This window comes from Eleginops maclovinus, chromosome 12, assembly GCF_036324505.1.
Source record: "Eleginops maclovinus isolate JMC-PN-2008 ecotype Puerto Natales chromosome 12, JC_Emac_rtc_rv5, whole genome shotgun sequence".
Taxonomy (NCBI): Eukaryota; Metazoa; Chordata; class Actinopteri; order Perciformes; family Eleginopidae; genus Eleginops; species Eleginops maclovinus.
In genome coordinates this window covers 7,484,896-7,507,666 of record NC_086360.1, presented here as the reverse complement: position 1 = coordinate 7,507,666, position 22,771 = coordinate 7,484,896, and the positions used below count along the sequence as shown (strand labels likewise).

Genomic DNA, 22,771 nt, shown 5'->3' with positions numbered 1-22,771 from the left:
TGTCTGAAGAGACTATTGAAGGGAGTAAAATAACTCAACAAATTATAACACAGGGACTCACTTAAAGCTGTTCCTTCAATGACAAAAACAATTAGACTTAAAAAAAAAAGCCTCACAGCAACAGCAGAGCAAAGCTGTTTTACAAGGTAAAGCAGGCTGAGCAAATAATCCAGGAGACAGACTCACATCGACATGAGTCTCCTGGAGCTCAGCGGCACTGCGACGTGTGCCGGAAATCATCCTGCACTTCAGGAGATGTGCTGTCAGACATGAAGTGAGGACTTTTGAAAGAGGTGATTTGGTCACCAGGAAACGTGTCCTGTTTATCTCAAATGATGCATAATGTGGCCGGATAAATGACTGTGCATATTTGTTTTACTGCCTGTTATTGCAGAGTTGATGCATACTATGTTATGTTAAAGTACATTTATTTAAAACCTTTTTTGTTTTTAAAATTCCCTTTGTGGTCCACACTCAAGGCTTATCTACTTGTTTATTTCCTCAGAGCTTTCAATCATTATCATCGAATCATTTTTACTTTTGCATTAAAGCTTGATTTGGCTGTCTGTAAAGGGTGAGATCTTTTTCTACAGATTAGTGAGGATTTTTTATTTTCTCAATATATGTTTTGGAATATAAGGAATGGTAAATTACAGGTCATACAATGTATTACCTTGCATCCTTCTTTATTTATTTTAACAAGATTCCCATTCCCCAACCCTTAGGGAACACACCTTGGCAGGTGATGTGTTGACAATACAACATTTCACAAGTACAAGTTTTCACAGCCATACTTCCACCACCACTCTCTTCCACTTCTTCTTTTTTTAATCATTACACATGTTTCTGCTGCTTTTGATTATTTGGTTTGTTAATATTTTGAAATGGTGTGAAATGCCTTAGTCACACCTTCAGATTGTCAAAATGTACAAGCCCTTTTTGATATTGGGCTTCAATTAACTTTGAATAGACAAATATTAAAAAGCAGCTAGGCAATTTAGAAGTTAGTATGAAATAATGCTCTGTCTAATAACAAATACATTAATTGTTTAACTTGTACGTATACTGATGGGTACTTTACTTACAATATACTCCAATCAGCCATAACATTATGAGCACTGACAGGTAAGGTGAATAACATTGATTATCTCGTTACAGTAGCACCTGTAAGTGGGTGGGATGTGTTCGGCAGCAAGTGAACACTTTGTCCTCAAAGTTGATGTGTTGGAAGCAGGACAAATGGGCAAGCGTAAGGATGTGAGCGACTTTGACAAGGGCCAAATTGTGATGGCTAGACGGTCAGAGCATCTTTCCGAACCGGCGACAGGGTCATGGGCCGCCAAAGCTCATTGATGCACGGGGAGCGAAGGCTGGCTGCTGGTCCTGTTAGAAAAGGTGTCAGAACACACAGATGGCCTGGTCTGATGGATCACGTTTCAGGGGATGGCCAGGAGTGTGTGCGTCACTAACCTGTGGAAGACTCGGCAAGCTTGCGGAGGCAGTGTGATGCTCTGGACTATATTCTGCTTTGGACCTTGGGTCCTGCCATTCATGTGGATGCTACTTTGACACGTACCACCTACCTAAACATTGTTGCAGAACAAGTACACCCCTTCATGGAGACGGTATTCTTAATGGCAGTGGCCTCTTTCTGCAGGATAATGCGCCCTGCCACCCTAGTGGTTCAGGAATGATTTGAGGAACGTGACAACAAGTTCACGATTGTGATTTGAAATTCCCTAGATCTCAATAGTGAATACCTCGTAACTTACAAGACTTAAAGGACCTGCTGCTAACGTCTTGCTGCCAGACACCACAGCACACCTTCAGAGGTCTAGTGGAGTGCATGCCTCGACGGGTCATGGCTGTTTTGGCCGCAAAAGGGGGATCTACACAACATTAGGCAGGTGGTCATAATGTTATGGCTGATCAGTGTATAAGAAATGTAATGTAGTGGAAGTACACAGGGCATGAAAAGAAGACCCGTACCTGTACCTGAGATGTATACAGTACTTGAGTATATGTGCTACTTTATATTCCACCACTGCTCGTAACCTTCTCCCTTTCCTGTGTGTTTTTATTTTACAGGAACACGCGTTTGAGAGCAGTCAAAAGTACAAAGAGGGAAAGTTCATCATCGAGCTGGCGCACATGATCAAAGACAACGGATGGGAGTGATGCTCCTGTTTTCACTCTCTGACCTTGGAATGCTCTTTAGTGAACTGCATGGAGCGATGACCATCGACCACCTTGCCCCCTCTCGAGCCCCCTCTCGAGTCCCCTTTAAAAAGAAAAACTCCACGAACCTCCACCCCATCGCCTCTTTCACACAAACACACACCCACCCGCTCATCGTGAGAGTGAACAGAACAAATGACATTTAAAATAAAAAAGAGGCGACAGAGGAGCAACTGGAGTGCTGTGGCTACTTTGAAGATTGTGTGTTCACAGAGCTGGAGTTTTTTGGGTTCAGCTTTTTTCACTCACCTCCCCTCCCCTCACCGAACCACGCTACCAAGGGACTGTGGTGATATGGCAACCACCATGTGAATGGAGAAAGACTTCACTGAGGGGACATTTGTTTGTTTCCTTTATTTTGCTCACCAAGTGAGACGGGTGACGATTATTTTTAATGTTATTTACTATATTTTTATCTTCTGGGTTTGGTAAGGACTTGTGTTACTGGTTAGCATTTTATTTCCCTGTCAAGTCTGTCATGTTATGTTTTTTTTTGTTGTTGGTTTTTATTTGCTTATTACATCTCTGCCTATAGCTGGGCATGCTTTTCTTTGCTAATGTCCAAATGAGCTATCGGGGAGCGGAGGGGAAAGGGAATTTATTTTGTAGTTACAAATATGTAGCAGCATCTCGCTTTTGAGAAAAAAGATGAGAAAGGATGGGATGCAGTAGGGTGGGACGTTATTCCTTATATATCTTTATTGTTTTATCTTTTTTTCTGTCTTGCAAATTTCCTTAACTTCTCCCCCCTCCTGGTACTTCTCAGCACCCAAAAAGCATAAGAAGCAGCACCTACTATGTGTTGGACATAAATGGACATATAACTATGAATATATATATATAGATATATATATATATAGATATTTAAATATGTGTAGTGTTTGGCTAAGTGCGATTGTGGCTGGTCCCATTTTGCAGCAGTACCACAAGTTCAAAGGAGCGAAAATATTGTCTAGACTGGGGAACCTGACATCAGTGGCCACATGTCATAAAGCATTAAGGCGGACTGTATTATTCCATTGTCTAGTAATGAAAAAATCAGAGACACCACTACATATGAATATATATACACGCATTCTATGATTACATAATTACAAATTCTATGAAACTGTTCATAGTTCGTAAATATTGGAACATGGATTCTAAATATGTTTGCTGTCGTGCACATATGTATATATGCATATGACTTTGTGTATATGCATTGTGTGTGGTCACGCATTACACAGTGACGTACTTGAACGTTGCTAGTTCGTTTGCACTTTGCAGAGGCCTTTGGTTCATCTCAGTTTAGAGGCAAAACTTTAGTTCGTTCTCGTATTTTTCTATTTATTTATTTTTTAATGGCCTTCTCACAGATGAATGAAAGATTGTTGTAGACGGAAAGAAAGTTTGACCTGGACGGTTTGAGGTGATTTCGTTGTTTGTTTGTTTTTTGTAGTCAGATGCTTCTAGCAATTTTGGTTTTATTTCAATAATATCAACAATTGATGCTTTTCCTCTTAGTTTTTGCTCGAGAAAATCGAGTTACCCATTCATTGCTGTTATCGTAGAAATGCGGCCATTTCCTTCTCGCTCTTGTAGGTCTTTTTGCACTTTAAATGCTTATATGTCTCTCTCTCTTAGAGCAGATGAATTGTCTCGTGATTTGCCTCTAAGCCGTATGAATCTTGTGCCTCTTCAAATCATGAACAGCCTCCCCTCTTATTTTTCTGTTGTGTTGTGCAGTGCATAACTCTGAAAAAACCTTTGTGTGAACGATGTCTTCCCCCCCTTCTGTGGCCCTCAAAAGAATTGTTCTTCACAAAGATCCTCATAAAATGAAACTTATACATAAACACTTATATTTTATACATTAAGATTTAGAGGTGCAAAAACAGATGGATATTTCTCAGAGTAAAGCATAGAGGAGGAGGTTTGGACCATGCAGGATGCCTTAGGCTTGTTGATTGACTTTTTATTGTGAGGATAACAAAAAAGTTGGCAGCAGTTGGAGGTTGGGCAGGGCGGGATAGGAGAAATTAATAAATCAGCAGTGATTGATTACTTTGCCGGCAAGGTCAGTCAGATCCTAAAAAACGATGACAATGCAAACCCTTAATATACAGCGGTTATACATACTTGAACATTTAAAGACATAAACAGCTGAGATATTGGCCCGTGTTAAAGTTTTTGTACATAAACTAACATATTTAAGGTTTTATACGTATTTCTACTGGGTTGGTTCTTTTACTTCCCCAACTTGAAGCACTTTTGTTCACTGTACCTCTGACTGTGTGTGTCTGTGTGAGTGTGTCTGTGTGTGTGCATGCAGGTGTATTAGCCCACATGCATGCCTGCACACGAAGGTGAATGTTTAGTTTCTTTTCCGCAGACACTTTATTTTTTCTCTTTTTTTTGGGTTTTGAAGTGTTTTTATTTGTCCTATTGTTTTCCTTCTTTCGCAGCTGTTTGGTTTCTCTCCAGGCGATCCGTGAGGTCGAGAGCCAGATTAGTTTGTTTGGAAGTGATCTATCATTATTTTATGTTGTTTTTCTGATAGCTTGTTTATTTAGTCTGTCTGGTGAGAGCCCGTTAGAGGGCTGATGTTAAGGTCTCTGCTGAGCCGTGTAGACATAGTGGGCGAGCTGGAATCTCCCACCATGTCACAGGGAAAGCCTTTACTTAGACCCTTTCACCATTATAGTGTCTCCTGTATAGAGGCTTTCAGGTGATGAAACGCACCCTCTGGCGGCCATTTTGGAGGTTCTTAGCTTCTGTCACGCTGGCTGTGTGTATCTGATTGTATTTCTTAATTTAGCCTGTTTGGACCGAAAATGAGTGGTTACTTCCCTGATATATTTGATTTCTTGTTTTGATAAAGTTAGCTTCTTAGCTATCGGTGTTCAGTCGCTACATCAGAGTTGTGGGGATTTTTTTAAACTACTATTCAAATAAAGCACTCAGTATTCCACAATCCACTTCGCACATGTCTTTAAAGAGGAACTGTTTTGGCTGACAGTCAGTGTTTCAACTTTTCACCTGGCTACCATGACTCAGAAGTTTACTTTACCAGCGATTGTTTTTACAACTCACTACATAAAAGCACGCTAACCAACAAAAAGCCTTGAGGCAAGTTGACAGCTGCGTTCCTAGGGATACTGCACTCGGAAAATAGGGATTTGAGGCATTGTATATGATATGAAATTAGCTAGCTCACTCACTCCGGAGTCCGTTTACCTAACGCTGGTCAGCCGCCTGTTCAGCTAATTTCTGTAACCAGTGTAGTATGTAAGCATGGTGGAATTGGCTAGCTAGCTAGTTTAGTAGTATGTTGCAAAAACCAAGGGGTTGTCACTACCCCTTGACGCCAGTGTTTGGTTGGGTAAAAGGTGCAACAGAGTACATTTCTGACTACACAAAGCAGTGATGCAGGGTGTAGAACCTTCAAACAGAGAAGCATTCAAACAAATGTCCTCAGCCTGGTGTTTTGTTTCTCATTAATGGTGCATTTAAGCGATTACGAAGGGATCTCATTAATATTTGTGTTCTTGTTTTCATCAGTGCTAATTAAATGGCTACATTTCATGAACTCTGGTATTCACCACTTTGTGGGCCATTTCCTGGTGATTCACTTGAAAACTACTGAGACTGAAAGTTCATGTTTGGCCTGTTTTTTCAAAGAGTTTGATCATATTACATGATCTTCCTAGCAAACAGGAGTTAAAACTGTTCAACCTATATCAGACTCATATCAGAAAAAGTCAAAATCAAGCCGTTGGTTTAGTTTTATAACTTGAATGATGAACCTTTTCCAATGACACTGGTAGATACATTTTCTACAAACAAACAAAAACTACCTTACCAGACCATTCACGTCTGCTTATATGGTAACTGAATGGATTGTTAACTGTTCCATGCACAGAGCCAGTTCCTCCAACAGACCTCCACATTGTCGCCAGCAGTGGTTGCTTGCAGAGCCTCTTTACTCGCCCTGTGCTCAGTCAATCAAAGTTAAATCAACAAAAAGCAGTTGCCAGTGTCACCGCCGGTGTGTACCAAAAAAGTCCCAGGTCCTACCGAATGCGTCAGTGTCATGTGTTAATGACGGGAAGGAAGTTAGGGGTCGAGCGTCTCCTGGAGGTTTAACTTCTATACCAAAATGAAAGTCACGTATGACATTGTCTTTCTGTAGAATGTTTTCATTCTCTGAACTCAACAGCGTCAAAGCAGCCTAGATGAAAATGTTAATATTTGCTGCTGAAAAACTGTTTACTTTTTATTGTTATTTTTGTTTTATTGTGACACTGGCCACCTACTTTATGAGCTCTTACTTTCTAAATATGTACCTAAAGAGTAATCAAAGGCAAGATTGGTATACAGGGGAAAAGACTGTACAAGTTATTTTCTTAGGGCTTTTAAACCACAGTTTAAGTTCTAAAGCATGTTGTATTTATAATGGCTATATGTTGTGCCTGTTTTATTTTATTTTTTTCCTAAATTTAAAACAAAACTATTATATGCTTTTCATTTGACTACATTGCTTTGCATTCTGTCTTAGTAAAGCCATGTCACATGTCTGTTTTCACTCTAATGTAAACTATCAGATATCACAATAAATTTTCAATGGCATTAAATTGTGGATGTGGGAAGTTGTTCTTTTTAGGGACTGTTTTGCAAATGTATTGGAAAGTAAACTATGATTATTTATATAAAGCATATGCTAAAATGTTGAATATGATACATAATGTCACCTGTTTTTTGCATTTCTTTTTAATAATAACTAAAGTGTTGAGCAAATGTTCTAAATTCCCACTAGAAGTTTTGATTTGATAACTTTCTGTACAGAGCAAACATCAATGTGAAAGCCATTGATGTAACAATCTCTCCCAAATTTGGACAACAGTTCCTATCTATAAATTATGACAAAAAAAAAAGAAAAAGAAATGAACTTAGTCTGGGGCGGTTGTGTGGTTTCCTGTAAAGATGATCAAATGTACTTTGTCAGTTCAGCACAGAGGCCAAAAGTCTGATTAAATATTACAGGCCTGGAAGGAAATATGTCAGAAAATGCCCTTAAAGTATAGAACAATCAGTAGAGCATAAATTCACTTGTTCCCCTACTGATGTGTGGGTCTCCGACAGTGAGGCTGGCAGACTGTCTGGTAATTGTTTTAAGAGTGAGACACCTGCACAGTTTCCTGCTGATGCTGCTTTTTTTGTACTTGCTGACCCAGAAGTCAGCTATAGTCTGCAGTCATACTTCCTCTTCACAGGATTTCACTTCCAAGAACATCACTCTGGTTAAACTTTGCATATGACCTTGACAAAGCGGTTGAAAAAAGGGATCTAGATATCTGTCATGGGTTTCAAAGTGTATTCCTCAGATGTCCACATGATTTTATTGAAACAAATTAAGAGCTTAAACCATTTAGATTCTACCAAACTCTGTTTGATTACTTTACTTAAAACTGGTGCAGTGTAACTAAGTACATTTTCTCAAACTACGCAGCATTATATAAAGTAGTTGAAATTATCTCTGTAAAGTTCATGATGATTACACATTAAAGCTTCAATAATTACATTTCTACAATATAATATAATCATTTTAAATATATTTACATACATCGCAAAATGAAGCATAATAAACACTTTTGCCTGTACGTTTATTTGGATGTTAATACTTCTACTTAAGTAAGATTTAAGAGTATTTTTACACTGTAGTACAGCTCCTAATGATACAAGAACATTTGTGAGTACTTGAATACCACTGTATTACACAATGATTATAACCAATTTAAATTTCAGGCCAAGATATGAAAAAATTAAATGAAAGATAAAACATAATTTTGGAAAACAGATTGTGGTTGTATCCTATACTTTGACAGTCCTGGCAGAACTGGTTTTAGGTACACGATTGAAATGGTAAGGGAAATGGTAAATGGACTACATTTATACAGCGTTTTCCAAGTCTTTCTGACCCCTCAAAGTGCTTTTTTATATGGTATGCTGGCTAACCCAAACACACACATTTATACCAGTGAATTGATAAACCAATTTTTGGAGTTAAGTTACGACATGTTGACTGCAGGGGATGGGGATTGAACCACTGACCTTCCAATTGGTGTGTGACTATCAACCTCATGAGCCACAGCTGTGCTGGAAGTAAAAGTGTTACTAACTACTGTTTGCTAAGGCTTGATTCATGCAAGATAGACACTTGTGTTCACATCTGTTATCTGTTATCATCGTTTTCTTATTCATCTTAGTGGTTAATGACTGGGTTATGGCAGACAGCCAAAACAAACGTCGTGCTTGGTAAACTGATCTCAAACACCTTTGTATTTCCCCCAAACTGTGCCTAAAATGGTGAGTTTACCAGCCATGTTTTCCAGTGTAACAACGTACAGTGTAATAAAGATTGTCTATTGCAACGTAAAGACAAACACATTTGATTCTAACAGTAACAACGTAGATAAATAATCTGTTCCAACTAAAAGTCCTGCATTCAAAAAGTTACTCAAGTAATAACTGTGTATACTGCAGGGCAGATTGTGAATTTTCTCCAGGTGTAACTAAAGTCTGATTTAGGTGTTGATTATATTTCACATCATTAATCCAAATCTTTAAAGTAACTATAGGTACAAAATACATGTTGTGGAGTAAAATTACAAAGTGGCATTAAATGGTACTTGGTTAACTGTACTTAGTTACTTCCCAACTCTGCCTGTTGGTTTCTTTCCATTTCCAGTCTGCCTCAGTTCTCGCTCGCTTTGAGAAGTTGACCATCCTCACACCTGCCCACTCTGCCAGCCTGAGGTCAGTGGAAGAAACATAAAAGTGTTGCATCAGCAGACACATCACACTTTGCTGTCACACATGAAATCTTTGATCAGGGGAAGCTGTAACACGTGCTGATGTTAGAGAGAATCTGTGGTCCCTATTTGAAGTCTTACATTAGAAGGTCATTTATTATATCAACACATCAAATACTTTCAATCGATGCGAGACAACGACATTTGTATAAATGAGGACGAGGTAACATTTATTATAATCATTTTTAAGTTTTTATTTGAGTTCCTTACCTTTGGCTAGTTCAGTAATTCAGTTGTAAATTTGTTATAAAAAACTTCAAGTCATTATTTTAGTTTCTTTATTCATTTTTTAATGTTACTAGGGCCCGGGCTCGACTAAGTCAGAGCAAGGACCTATTGAAATCCTAGAAATTATCTTCAATTATCTTTTTATTCAACTGTGAATATATTTCTATTGTGGGTTTCATAATTGGTGCACGCAAAATGGCTCTATAGCGCCCCCTAATGATCAGAGTTTTGTTGTGCTTTCACCTACAAGTCTGGGACGAACAAAAAAAGTCAGCACGAGGCATATCGTAAACCCAACAGGAAGTCGGCCATCTTTTTTGAATATTCCATTTTTGCTATTTTTGCCCTTTTCAAGCTCCATGCCAAAACCATTGGCTCATACAGTTTCATTACAATCAACTCCAAATTTGACCAGTACCATCAGAAGACATGGATAATCAAAAGTTACCATATAGTTTTTGCGATATCGATAAGATCTTGCGGTTGCGATGAACATCTCAAGCCAAAACATTTTTTTTTTTGATAAGGGTCCCGCCTTATATGAATATTTTTTTGCCCCTTTTCAAAATGGTGCTTGCACGCTTGCACTCTTGCACACTTGCACACTTGCACACTTGCGCGGAACACATTGGGTCGAGGATGTTAGTTAGTGACGATAGGCGATTCGGTGCTGCGTGTGCCGGTGTCCTTGAATGCCCCAGCGTGCGCTGACTTGCGAAGACCCGTTCCTCGCTGCTTGCAGCTTAAATTTTTTTTTCAGGTTTTACACATATTTTCTCTGTATGGTCTGTATTTTTTTACTTTAATTTTTCATTATTAAGAATTATTTTCTGTGGTTGCCTGAGTCAATAAAAAGATCTTTGAAATGAATAATATATCTTAAATAATTAGACAATAATAACTTATACAGTAATGTGTACATCTGTTTGATCTTGTAGCTGGTAAAGGTGGAGCTATTTTTAATAAGTTACATAAAAGATGTGCTTCAGTAAATGTACTATCACATTCCAACTCTGCTTAGTCAAACGAAACCCAGTATATTGATTTTAGCAGAGCAATGTTTCCATCCACCTGGGAAAACTGTATGTCAGACATTATCAAGTGAGTTGATTTGATTTCTCAACAAGCATTTTTCAAAACCTGGGAAAAAGTAACCAAATGATGGTACGTGGATATGCAGACATGTCTTTTGGGTGCACTGACCTTTTCAAATGGGGGACTATAGGTAAGCTCTGTAGCTGTTCTAATGACTGATTTATGTAACTACAATAACTGTGGATTCACTTGGATCAGTTTTGTTGGTTCATGTTCCTAAAGGACTGAGACGAGACCTGCTGCAGTAGAGTTATGAATCATTTAATCAGTCCAGACGTTAGACGTGTTTTATAGATATGGAGTTGCTATGGTAGTACATACTTAATTCTTCCCTGCATAGTGCTTTCTGTCCGTCTCCTCACTTGTGATTCTGATGCCCACACAGCTTCGTGTTTTGATGTCCTTGAGGTGTCTGGCAAGTCTTCAAGCAAAGAGAAAAAGCAGCCTGTCAGCCTTTTATTTATCTCACACTCCCTGTCTCACTCTTAAAGCTACAACATGCAGCATTTCTACATTACTTTAATAATGCCACAACATATTGTGTTTCTTATCTATTTATACTAAGAGTGTGGGTCAGAATGCTATTGATTGTTTCATAATTTGACCTAATAATTTGTATGAAATTGTCAAAACTAACGTGAATTTTTGAGTTATGGCTACAAACATGTTATTTTAAGGTCACAGCTACAATTACCTTTGATTCCAAAAACAAATCAGTTCATATTTGAGTGCTAATGGTTGTTGGTGATATAATATAACATAAGCATTTCTGAATTGGGGTGTTGGGGTGCAGAACTAGTTTCTATTATTTGTACTTTGAAGTGTATTTTGATGCTAATAATTTTGTATGTAGTAAATAAATGTTGGAACGCAGAACTTTAATTGTACCGGGTCATAACTACTATACTATTTTAATTAAAAGGGACCTATGCTTTCTCTGTTGTGTTATATAGGTTTCTGTGCATATAAATGGCCTGCCAAGGCTAAAATCCCAAAGTTCCCTCCAGAGGGAGTTTTCCCCCCCTGCCACCTCCATTGGACTCCTTTTTACTTCAGTATCATAATGACATCCAAACTCAACATTCGCTTTTCTATTATTGGCTAGCCTTCCAACACATTGTACGTGATAGGCTAAGGGGCGGGAAAGCTCCAAGTGGTTGACCAATCACAATGGAGCCGGCCAGCTAACCAATCAGTGGAGACTGAGCTGTAGTTTCAGACAGAGGTGAAAAGAAGTGCTGCTGCACAGGCAGTATGAGAAAAATAAAGAGCTTTTTAAACATTAAAGCATGGAGACATGTCAAGGTTCTATTCAGTGTTTGGGTCCGGTTCTCTAGAAATAATATTGCATTTTTTACAAAATACAGGTTGGAGGCGACTGTTGCTGATGATTTTATTCCAGGAACCCCGTGGAACTTTGAGGGCATACATATTTCAGAGCTGCAGGCCCCCAGTGTGAATCAATTGAACCTCTACTTCGTAAGGACCAGATACTGTTCACACAGAGAGAGGTCGGGGGAATGGGAATGGGTTTGTTGTTGTGATGGCTGCAGATAGACAGGGTGCAGTGGTGTTGGTTGTTTATGTTGGCGGATGTTATTCTCATGCTCACAGTCCTCATGACTCCTGACCTACTTCTTTGTGATGCTCGGTCACACAGAGCAAGCTCCTCCACAGGAGGGTTCCTCGCTGGGAGACGGGGGTGTCATGGCTCAGGCGTCCAGTGTGGTTCTTTTGTCCTGTGTACGAGACAGGAAGGAGACAGATAAGGATAAACAGTAAGTGTTTCGGTGTGAGAGAAACCAGAGGAGTGAGAGGGAAACTGAGAGGGTGGAGGGAGGGAGGGATGGAGGGCAAAACTTTACTCACCAGCTGGCCTTCTTTAAAGCATCCATACATACATGTGTGGCTCTATTCTACTGCCAGATGGTTTCAAACAGAAGCAGTGTAGTACCACTAATGCAATGTAAAAACACCCAAAATAACACACTTTACACATTAACACACAAGTAATAGCTACATGTACTATAAACAGGAGAAAAAATAAAGGTACTGGTTATACCGAAAATACAATTTGACTCGCTCTAGCAGGAGTGGTTACGGACGCATTTGCATAAGAAGTGTACAATTGTGGGGTATGTGTACTTCGATTATGTATTTTCATTCTACTCTGAGTAGGACCCCACCACAGTTTGGAGGCCAATAGTGTATTTTTTTAAATCAAAAAACATATATTTTATAACATTCATTTTATTTATTTATTTGTTTATTTGAAAAGGGACAGTGCACATTAATTAACATTCTCAATGTAAACATACACTAAAAACGTAAATGTGCCGGAGTTAGCCAAAGCTAATTTTCGTCCGTAGTCCCCCGGCAGGTCAACACATCATCAACTTACACATTACAAAAGAGTAAAGACAGAATAAATACAAATGGCCTAGAATGAATTAAGACAGCTATTAATGAGTGCAGTTTTGATTGTTTTTAATCCATCTCTTAAGTGTTGTTTTAAATAACTGATAGCTGGTGCTGTCTCTGATTTTGTGTGGAAGGCAGTTCCAATAATTTGAGGCCCGAACTGAGAAGACTGTTTGGCTAAATTTACTATGTCTGTACTGTACAACACAGTCTCCCCTGGTGGCTGCCCTAGTTGCCCTGCCACTGCTGCTCTTCTGTTGAACAAATTCATCCAGTGGAGGAGGTGCAAGCCCATGTAATATTTTAAAAATAAGACAGGCATCTAGATAATGTAAAAAACTGTCAAAGCTAAATAAATTATATTTTGTAATGATATGACAGTGGTGGTAACTGATAGGTTTTTGATCTAGTGTTTTTAAAGTTTGCTTATAGAGGGTTTCTATTGGTTTAAGAGTTGTCATGTTTGCTTGGGACCAGCTTGTGTAGCAGTATGATATGTGAGAAAAGATCATGGCATGCATAAAAAGTTTAGCTGCCTCTGTTGTTAAGTATGGCCTTATATGTCTAAAATTAGCCAGATTATATCTGATGGTATTAGCCACCTTTTTAACATGCTTTTTAAAAGTTAAGTTAGAATCTAGGATGATGCCAAGGTATTTAAAATCAGACACAACCATGAGCTTTTCTCCTTTAATATAGACATCAGCCTGTGGTGCACTTGAGGATCTCTTAGAAAAGAACATACAGACTGTTTTATTAATGTTAAGATGTAGATATGACCTTTCTAGCCAGTCAGAAACATGTACCAGTGTTTCAGTTAGTTTTGCTGCAGCCTGTTGCTTGTTTTTGGAATGCACATAAAGAACGGTATCATCTGCATACATCTGTATATTAACCGAGGGACAAACTGAAGGTAAGTCGTTAATGTACAAGCTAAACAAGATAGGGCCCAGTACTGACCCCTGGGGTACACCAATATTACAGTCCAGATATGATGAATAAGAATTACCTATATGTACACTCTGTTTCCTGTTAATAAGATAGGACTCCATCCATTTCATGGCCTCAGCTGAGAAGTTAAAATAAGATAATTTAGATAAAAGTGTCTGGTGATTCACGGTGTCAAAAGCCTTCTTAAGGTCCAGAAACACTGCACCTACTATACCACCCTCATCTAATTTTGACTTGATGTTTTCAAGGAGGAAACAGTTAGCTGTATCTGTAGAGTGGTTTGTACGAAATCCAAATTGCATTGGGTGTAAAGGACTGTGGCCCAAGTTTAGATGATTTTTCAACTGTTCTGCCACCCATTTTTCTGATACCTTGGAGATTACTGATAGTATACTAATGGGTCTATAATTTGACACCATGGTTTTATCACCAGACTTATAGATTGGAGATACCACTGCTGTTTTCCATGAACTTGGAAAAGTGCTTTGCCTAATTGACAGGTTGATCAGATGAGCAATGGGGCAAGCAAGTGTATCCCTGTGTGATTTTAAAAATGTGGTATCCCAACCATATGAATCCCTTGCTTTTGAGTTCCTCAAGGAGGTTATAATTTTGATAACCTCTGATTCAGATATTTCCTTTATTTTAAAAATAGGTTTAGTATCATCAATGGGGATAGATGGCACAGTTTCAGTTAGAATACCTTGAGCCAACTCCCTGACTGATTTTATAAAGAAATCGTTAAAAGTAATTGCAATCATATCATTATCTTGGGTCAATATTCCATTGATTTTAAGTTCAGGTAAAGTTGTTCTTTGTTCTTTATTCCTACCAATTAGTTTATTAAGATTTTCCCAAATAAGTTTCCCATTTCCCTGTGCTTCATTAATGACTCTAATAAAAAAATCTGCCTTAGCCTTTCTTAGATTCCTTAATACTTTATTTCGGAGAGTTGTGAAGGTAAGCCGGTCACTACTATGCCCTGATTTTAGAGCCCTCTTTAAAGCAGAATCTCTATCTTTCATTTGTTGCCAGAGAGTGTCATTTAGCCATGGTAGGGTGGTCTTTTGTCCATGTTTCTGTTTCACCTTCCTTGTGAAGTTTGCTCTTATTTCGTTAATGGTAGAGAAAAAAGTACTGCAGCTAACTTCAGTGTCTCTGTTGGTTAGAAGATCAGACCAGTCAATTTGATTTATAGCATTCTCCAAGTTCACTATTTCGTTTTTAGGAATTTTCTCATAAAATTGATTTCTTATGGTAGAATTTCCAAGTCGTTTTCTGGTTAGTTTCCTTACCAGCAATGTGATATTATGATCAGACAGACCAGTCAACATGTTATGCGATGTAGTTACTCTCTCCGGTCTGTTTGTAAATATCAGATCGATTTGTGTCTGAGAGGAGTTGGTTATTCTTGTCGGACCTTGTATCAGTTGGGAGAGATTGAATTTATTAGTTATATCTTTTAAGTTTTTACGCTCAGTTTTTTTGTTCCAGTTTATATTAAAGTCACCCATTAGTATTAACTCCTTTTTAACATCACATTGCTTAAGAATATTATGAAGATGCTCATAGAATATGCTATTGGATGATGGTGGTCGATATAGACAAATGACAATGAAAGACATCTGAGGAGATAGTGACATGTTCAACCCAATACACTCCATATCTATTTCCTGTGACCATTCAATGAGGTTACATGTAATTGTGTTTTTAACATATACTAGCAATCCCCCACCCTTGCCTTTGTTTCTATCCCTCCTGAACACGTTATACCCAGAAATATCATAAGCAGCCTCGGGGGAGTGTTTGTTAAGCCATGTTTCAGAAAGACCAAGAAAGTCCAAGTTAGAGTGAGAAAGTAAGTGTTCTAGCTGGTTACTTTTAGAGACAATGCTTCGTATATTTAAATGTCCGCCGAGTATTCCTTTAGGTTTGGATTGTGGATCCCAGATCAGTTTTGCGTGATTGAGAGTTTGAAAAAAGTTCGTTCTTCGATGTTTACGAATCGCCGGGTTTAGTCCCCAGTGTTGCCGATTGAGAGGGGTCTGTTTGACGGGGTTCACAGATTGATTTGGCCTATTCTCTTGTGAGGGTGGAGCAGTCAAAGTTGGTAACTCACCGCTACCAGGTGTTTGTGGACAGGAGCGTTCTCCATACTGCGCCCGATGGAGATCCTCGACAGCTGCGGTCGTTGTAGTATCCAAAGCAGGGATAGTATACCCCACGTCGGCATCAGAGGAAAGTGCCGCATCAAGAGCTCCATTCCCCAGCCAGGACGAAGCAACCAGGCCACTCCATTCGCCGCCGCCACTCCCCCGCCGCAACAGGTATCCCCCGTGGGCACTTCCATACGCCGACGGAGGCATCGTTAGAGCAGGGTGAAGATCCAAGGCACCCGGTGAGGGCAGTAGATCGCCAGCGGAGGCCGGATGAGGCCCTGGGTTTAGTTGGATATCACCAGCTAGCAGGAGGATTGCCATCAGGTAGATGATCTTTCTGTCCGGTTGTTTTAAGTTCTCAGCTCCTCGGGTATTTGTCCAGGTTGGTGGTTGGGTAGCACGGCCATTGTTTAGAATTTTGGCATAGGTTACATATTGGCTCCATGGGTTGAGATTAAAGCCGCGACGAACGTCGCGTTCAGAGCCAGGTTGTTGTTGGCATGAATGGCAACTTCGCACGGACAGTAGCAGTATTGCAAACACATAGTTTAAAACAAATAGTCTTTCAAGTATGTCGGCCAGTCTATGCTTTTTATGTGTGTTTTTTTGAACACAATCCATTTTTTTGTAGGAAGGTAAATTTGGCAATATTGTTTGCGAACGCTCCGGCATGACCTGCCAGCCTGCCATTACGCACCGCCATCTTGAGAGAAATCACTAAAAGGCTTTGTGAACCATTACCAGTGTTGTATAAAGCAAACCAAATTAGCTCCACCTTAAAAAGCTGCAACATTAAAAGTAAACATAATTAATACAATGTGCATAATGAGTGCATTTACTTTTCATACTTTAGGTACAAGTTTGAATGTTTGTAAGACTTGTAATAGAGTATTTGTACACTCTGGTAGTACTACGTTTACTCTAGTAATGAACTAAGTACTTCACTACTACAACAGATCATTTTATAGCATTGTGTTTGTACTTCTTCGATCTGCACAACACTTACTCTATAGAAGAATTATGTTTAGTTTATGCTTTATTTTTACAAGGAAACTTGAGAGATGGAGAAATCCACCCAAAACATAATTGCTGCTCTTGCATTTTGCCTCCCCATCTTCCTGTGTTATTAGCTCTCAGGATGTTGAGCGAATGGCCCCCACTATACGAGTTGTTGCTCCCACCACTTTATTATCGCCTCTGTCACTTTGTGTTTTTACACCCTTGTCTGTCCCTCCCGCCGCCTGCTCACCCCTTCAAGCTGTAAGTGGTTGCTCAGGGTTGCAGGCCTCTCAGCAGGCTACCATAACTGGAAGCTTTAATGCTGCTGCTATTTCAAGCTTACTGATGTCATCTGAAGGAGGGGCCGGGCCGGGTCTTCATCCCCGGAGCGGTGAGTCAGAGCCAGGGAGAGAAAAGGGAGGAGGAGATTCAGTGAAGGAGAGGTATACAGCATCCATCAACAATGAAGATACAATGTTTGTTCCAATGTTGTCCCCGTGGAAATGACATAAGTGAACATGCCTAGGAAAATAGCAACACAAGTGACAACCAGCAAGAGAACACATGTGGAGCAGGGCTGATGTTATCGTTGTCTTTAACTTTGACACGGTTCCTCACTGAGCACAACTGCATACAACAGTCAGCAAAACTTGATAGAAGGTTTTTTTTTTATTAGTCTAGATGTTAGCAATAGTCTGTCGTTAATTCTGATAATTGAATAATAATGACTCTATATTTTTTTCAAATTTGTTGTTGACTTTTTTTTATGGCATGTTTGTATTTCAGTGAAAACAAATGAAAGATTTCAACCATATTTTGTGATATTTATAATGCTCTATTTATTTATATTTTAGAATAATATTTGGTATATATATTTTTTATATTTAAAGAATTTCTATTTTAAAAATGTATCATGTTTGATAAATGGGCTTTTGAAAACTTGTGACGTGTGTTGGGGCAAATTTAAATTTAAATATCAGCAATTACATTTGCAGAAGTGTTGTATGCTATGGCGACACAACACAAAAAAATAATAATGTATAAATATGTTTTTAAGATAATCCATCTTAAACAGTTTCTGTCCGCTTTGCACAGGAACACATTTAATTTCCTGGTATTTCGGTCCAACGTAACAAACGTCTTTGTCTCCAATAATAGTAGGTTTTATCGTCGGGCAGAAAAACAGACACAGGAGCAGAAGGGATGTTTTTCTCTTGTCTCCCTGAGTGATGTCATCCCCATTCAGACTCGGCCTACACAAAGTCGTGGCAGCACTCAGCATCCACTGTCGCCATGGCTACAGCACTGCATCTGCCACACTCCCCACAGCTGAACCACCAGCATACAGGCAGGCAGCCATTGGTCATCGTTCAGACTGGCAGGCGCTTGGTCCAATGAGAGAGTAGGCGAGTGATGTCATTGAAAAGGACGGGACTGAAGAAGAGATATGTGTCCAGACGCAGTGTGTCAAAGATCTTCTGCTGACGCACCAACTTAACAGGGGAGGCTGTCAAATGATAGCGTTTTTCCGTTTTTCTCAGGTGAGGGCGGCCGTCAGATGTTTTACAGTCGTCTGGAGCTGCTGCCAGTCCTTTTTTAGTTCAAATATGTCCAATTAACCCTAGGCTTATCATGATGGGGGGGGGGGGTTTGGCACATGGCAAGAGACTAAATCAGAAATAATGTAGGACTGGGCAAAGCTTTTCTTTGGCAAGGCCCCAGCTTTCACAGCAATACACTTGATGAGACAGATATTTTACCCAAGTGAGACAAAACCAGCGCTAAAAGCACAGAGCATGCACATATTAAGTAAACACAAGCACAACTCTAAATGAACACTTGTGTTGTTCAATATCGGCTGAATGTGTAAAAGAGCCGATGTTTGCTGACATTTATAAATTCCATTCTAATTTTGCATAGCTCACAGAAAAACGTTTTGATTTTTGATTTGAATCACCAGTACCAAACAAACTTCAAGCACCACCTGTCTGATCACGATCAGGTGTGTTTGTGTCTATCACATAGACTTCACTGCCTGGAAAATGTTTAACATTTTCAAAGCATTCAGGTGCTATTTTGAAAATGTCCTTGAGAGCCTCTCAAAAAGAAGGGCAGTCAAACCACATATTTGGAAAAACAGCATTGTTGATTTTAAACCCTTTCATGTTGTTCCTTGAAAGCCATCATATTACCTGGACCGTCTCTTTCACATGAAAACCAGCAGCTGCCTTTGTTGCTCTGCAACACAGAAAAGCATCAAGACTGATTTCTAAAGTTAGGTATAAGGAATTCACACAACACCCATTTTAACTGCAGTTACAGTTCATTTAGCAGTTGTTACTTGATATTTATATCTACTGTTAATTGTCCCTATGAAAAACAAAGCTAACCAGGAACTGTCAAAGCCAACGCTAGCTTGCAGGTCAGTGTATAACAATCAGATATTTCCAACTTATTTTAAATTGTAGCTTATCATTATTACTCTGAAACACACATTTCTTACTAAATAAATAAAGCAGAGTTTTACCTACTTTTACAAAGCATTGAAATGACACTTTTTAAAGTTATTTACAGCTTGTGGCGCTATATTTGTATGCTCTATCTGAAATACACATGAGCTTTATCACTGAAAAGTAGCAGAATTAAAACTGTTGTCATGTTTCACTAAATGATGTTCAAAAGTTCAGAATTGCTTTAAACAGAATCTGCAGATGACTACGTTAAGATTGACTACATAATCCTCCAAAGAGTGTGTATAGGAGCTTTCTTGGTAGTAGAGTTTCTGTGGCTCACTTTAATGTCTCTCTCCGGACTGCGTAACATCATAAATGTTTCAGATTAAAACGCTTCAGCCGGTATGTACCTCAAATAAACCCTTTGCCCTCTGCTGTGGTGCAAAGAGGAAGGGAGTGTTGAGAGTCATGCTTTAGCTCTTTTTCCAGGACGGGTGATTCATATCCTTGTGTTAAAAAGTAACAAGTGATTTATTTTGCTCTCAGAACAGTTTCAATGAAATGGTTGTTGCATGTAAAATGGAGAATTCCATGTGAAATGGAAACAGAGGGACAGCTCAAAGGTTAGAATTGTTTTTTATAAAAATGAGAGACATAAAAAGACCTGAACACTGGTGTTGACAGATGGTTCCTCGGGGCTGGTAAAGGTTGGATGTTTATTTGGAAGCTGAAGAGAACATATCTCTATAAAAGCCTGGTGCTTTTGACCAAACAAATGTGAGAAATTATGTTTTTCATTGTAAAAACCAGTTTAAAGCTGGCAGTAAAATCTAAATGAAAATGGTGGAAAAAGTACTATTTACTCAAAGGCTGCTTTACAAAAGGACATTATTGACTTCCTGATCAGAGGCTAGTTCTTATTCAATCAGATATTTATTCATGTAAACTTGGACTTTGTTAATCGACAGTTTCTTGTTTTAGACAAGAATCTATTTATTCAAATATTTGACGACTTTTGTTGGATGAAAAGAAGGCTTTGCTGAAAACCACATTTATATTCCACAAAGAATAAAACCAAACTAAAGACCGTTTCAAGCAGAGCACGGATTTTCTGGAGAGAAATTGCTCACAAATGTATGAAATAAAAGAAACAGCGGAACATTTGTGGAGGGGAAATCTATTCGTTCAGGCCAATGAAACAATTGAATGAGATGAACCAATGAAATCTTTTATTTCAAGTTCATTATATGGTCAGCTTGTAGCCAAAATGTGCTATGGTCTTATTCAGTTGTGAAGGATAAATAAAGGTCAATATATGGCTAGAGATCTATCAGAAGCTGTGATACCATCATTTGAAACGACCTTCATTTACTGACTCCTGTTTTAACTAACTCAATAATTATTGTGTGAAAGCGGTGTTTTAGAGTCACACAAAAACACAAACAGAAACAACCCTTAAATGACAAACAAGGTCCAGTGTAGCTTCTTCTTGGTGTACAACAGGGCATAAGTTATAAAGTCATTCTGACTGGAGGAAATCAAAGCATCACACAGAGAAGATGAGTAAACTGGAGCATACTGTGCGAGGTGGTTAAAAGCAATTATGTTAAAAAACTAATGTTACCAAGAACAAGACTTTACTGTCACATTTAAAATATGTTGTTGAAGGCCATAATAGAGGAAGGACAAATAAATAAAAATCCCCAGACCTCAATTATTTAATAAATGAGTGACTATCCTGCTGGAATTGATGTTATGTAGCTGTGCTGACTGGGCAGTTGTGAAAGCGACTCAACATTAGCATCACACACCACAAATCACTTTTAGCACTCCACATGTGAAAAGGATAATTGTGTAGGTCTGGACCCTTAGTTTTGGAGGGCACTGACTTCATTTTTCCACCTCCTGTTTTCACAAAGCTTTCACTGAGGACACTCGGGGGTGTATTCATTCAGGTGAAAGCCCACAGCTCGGCAACTGCTGCCAAGAGTACCGCTAAATAATGAGGCTCGAGTGGAGCAGCATTAAGGCGATAACCATGCATCCAATAAATTATGTGAGACAAGGGTGCTATAACCAATACCGCCGTGTCACAGTGATCCTAAAAGTAATGATCCCACCGATTCATGGAATTACCCGTCTCAGACCATGAAGGCTTTTAACAGTTGCGGCTCTGAACACCTGCAATTCAAGGTGTTGCTGGGCAAACATTTATAAGGAATCGAAAGCAACAAGGGGTGATTGAAAATGTACCTCATGTCCATTGAGGGAGTATTAGAAGTGTATGATACTCAGGCCTTGTAAAACTTCCCATGGCAGCACAGTTAGCATTTCCAATATACAAACAGAACTAATGAAATAGATATCTACTGATGTAGTTGCTGCTACAACACCTCTATTTAGGCAACACTGTGCATTTGGGAGCACTCTTGCATTACAGCGGAAGCCAATTGAGAAGGGGGACTTCTGTTCCACATAGCAACTGGGGAAAAATAGGTGTTTACCTTCAATCAGTGTCTATGTCACCAGATACACCTGTGTTGCAGATAGGAAATGCATGTAAGTGACAAAATTATCGTGGTTGACTGTATGACAACAGTGAAGGCAATCACAAAGAGCAAGAGTGGAATAACGAGATATTGAATCAGCAGATTTAAAACAATAATTTAGTCATTTTAAAGTTCTTTAGGCATTTAAATCTATATACATTATCAGAAACCTGAAAACAATCAGAAAATGTATGTTTTTCTACCCTTGATCTTCTGAGTGTATGGTATATGCCTGTACCTTTTATAGATCAAAATCTTATCTTGCTTATGGTGCAAACAAATTAAAATAGCTGTATACATTGTGAATTACCTCCTTTCAAATCCCATGATGCAAATGTCATGAACAATGGCCGATGAAAATAGGAGCCTTGACTGCATACCACAGTAAGAAAAGAATAGCATCATGTTTTATTGCATTAGTTAATACATAGCATTTTAAGGTAATTTTGTCAGTTTGTTAACTTAAGCGATGCTGTGTGTTCCCTATAACCAAACCAGAAGTGTGGATATAACAAAAGGGACCAGGCTCATTATATTTACAGTTTTATATGTGGGCCACTTTGGCTTTGTTTCAAGAAGTCTTTCTTTAGAGCACTGTGCTTAATGATCATAGAAACGTGACTCCACTAAATCACATGGGCGTTGAGCCAAGGAAAAAGACTTCTCAGCTGAAACACATGCATGCATGTCGTCATTCTTCGTCAGAAAAGGAACAGAGGTGTCGAGAGTTAACCATGTTCAGAAGTTCTCTTAAACCATTAAATTAAACCATGCAGGACAAAAGGATATCAGTCAGGTTTTAGCCCAGTTATTGATTAGACCGTCTT

At 38.9% G+C, this 22,771-nt stretch overlaps 1 protein-coding gene across 4 annotated transcripts in view; it reads left to right on the top strand.

The window, feature by feature from the left end:
- The window catches only part of ypel1 (yippee-like 1), a 30,849-nt gene extending 23,899 nt beyond the window's left edge, over positions 1-6,950 (top strand). For all 4 annotated transcript variants that reach the window (XM_063897887.1, XM_063897889.1, XM_063897888.1 and 1 more), the window contains one exon: positions 2,089-6,950. In XM_063897887.1, coding sequence (XP_063753957.1) covers positions 2,089-2,178 — 90 coding nt within the window. In that variant the 3' untranslated portion in view covers positions 2,179-6,950. The remainder of the gene's footprint in view (positions 1-2,088) is intronic.
- Positions 6,951-22,771: the final 15,821 nt, after the last annotated feature.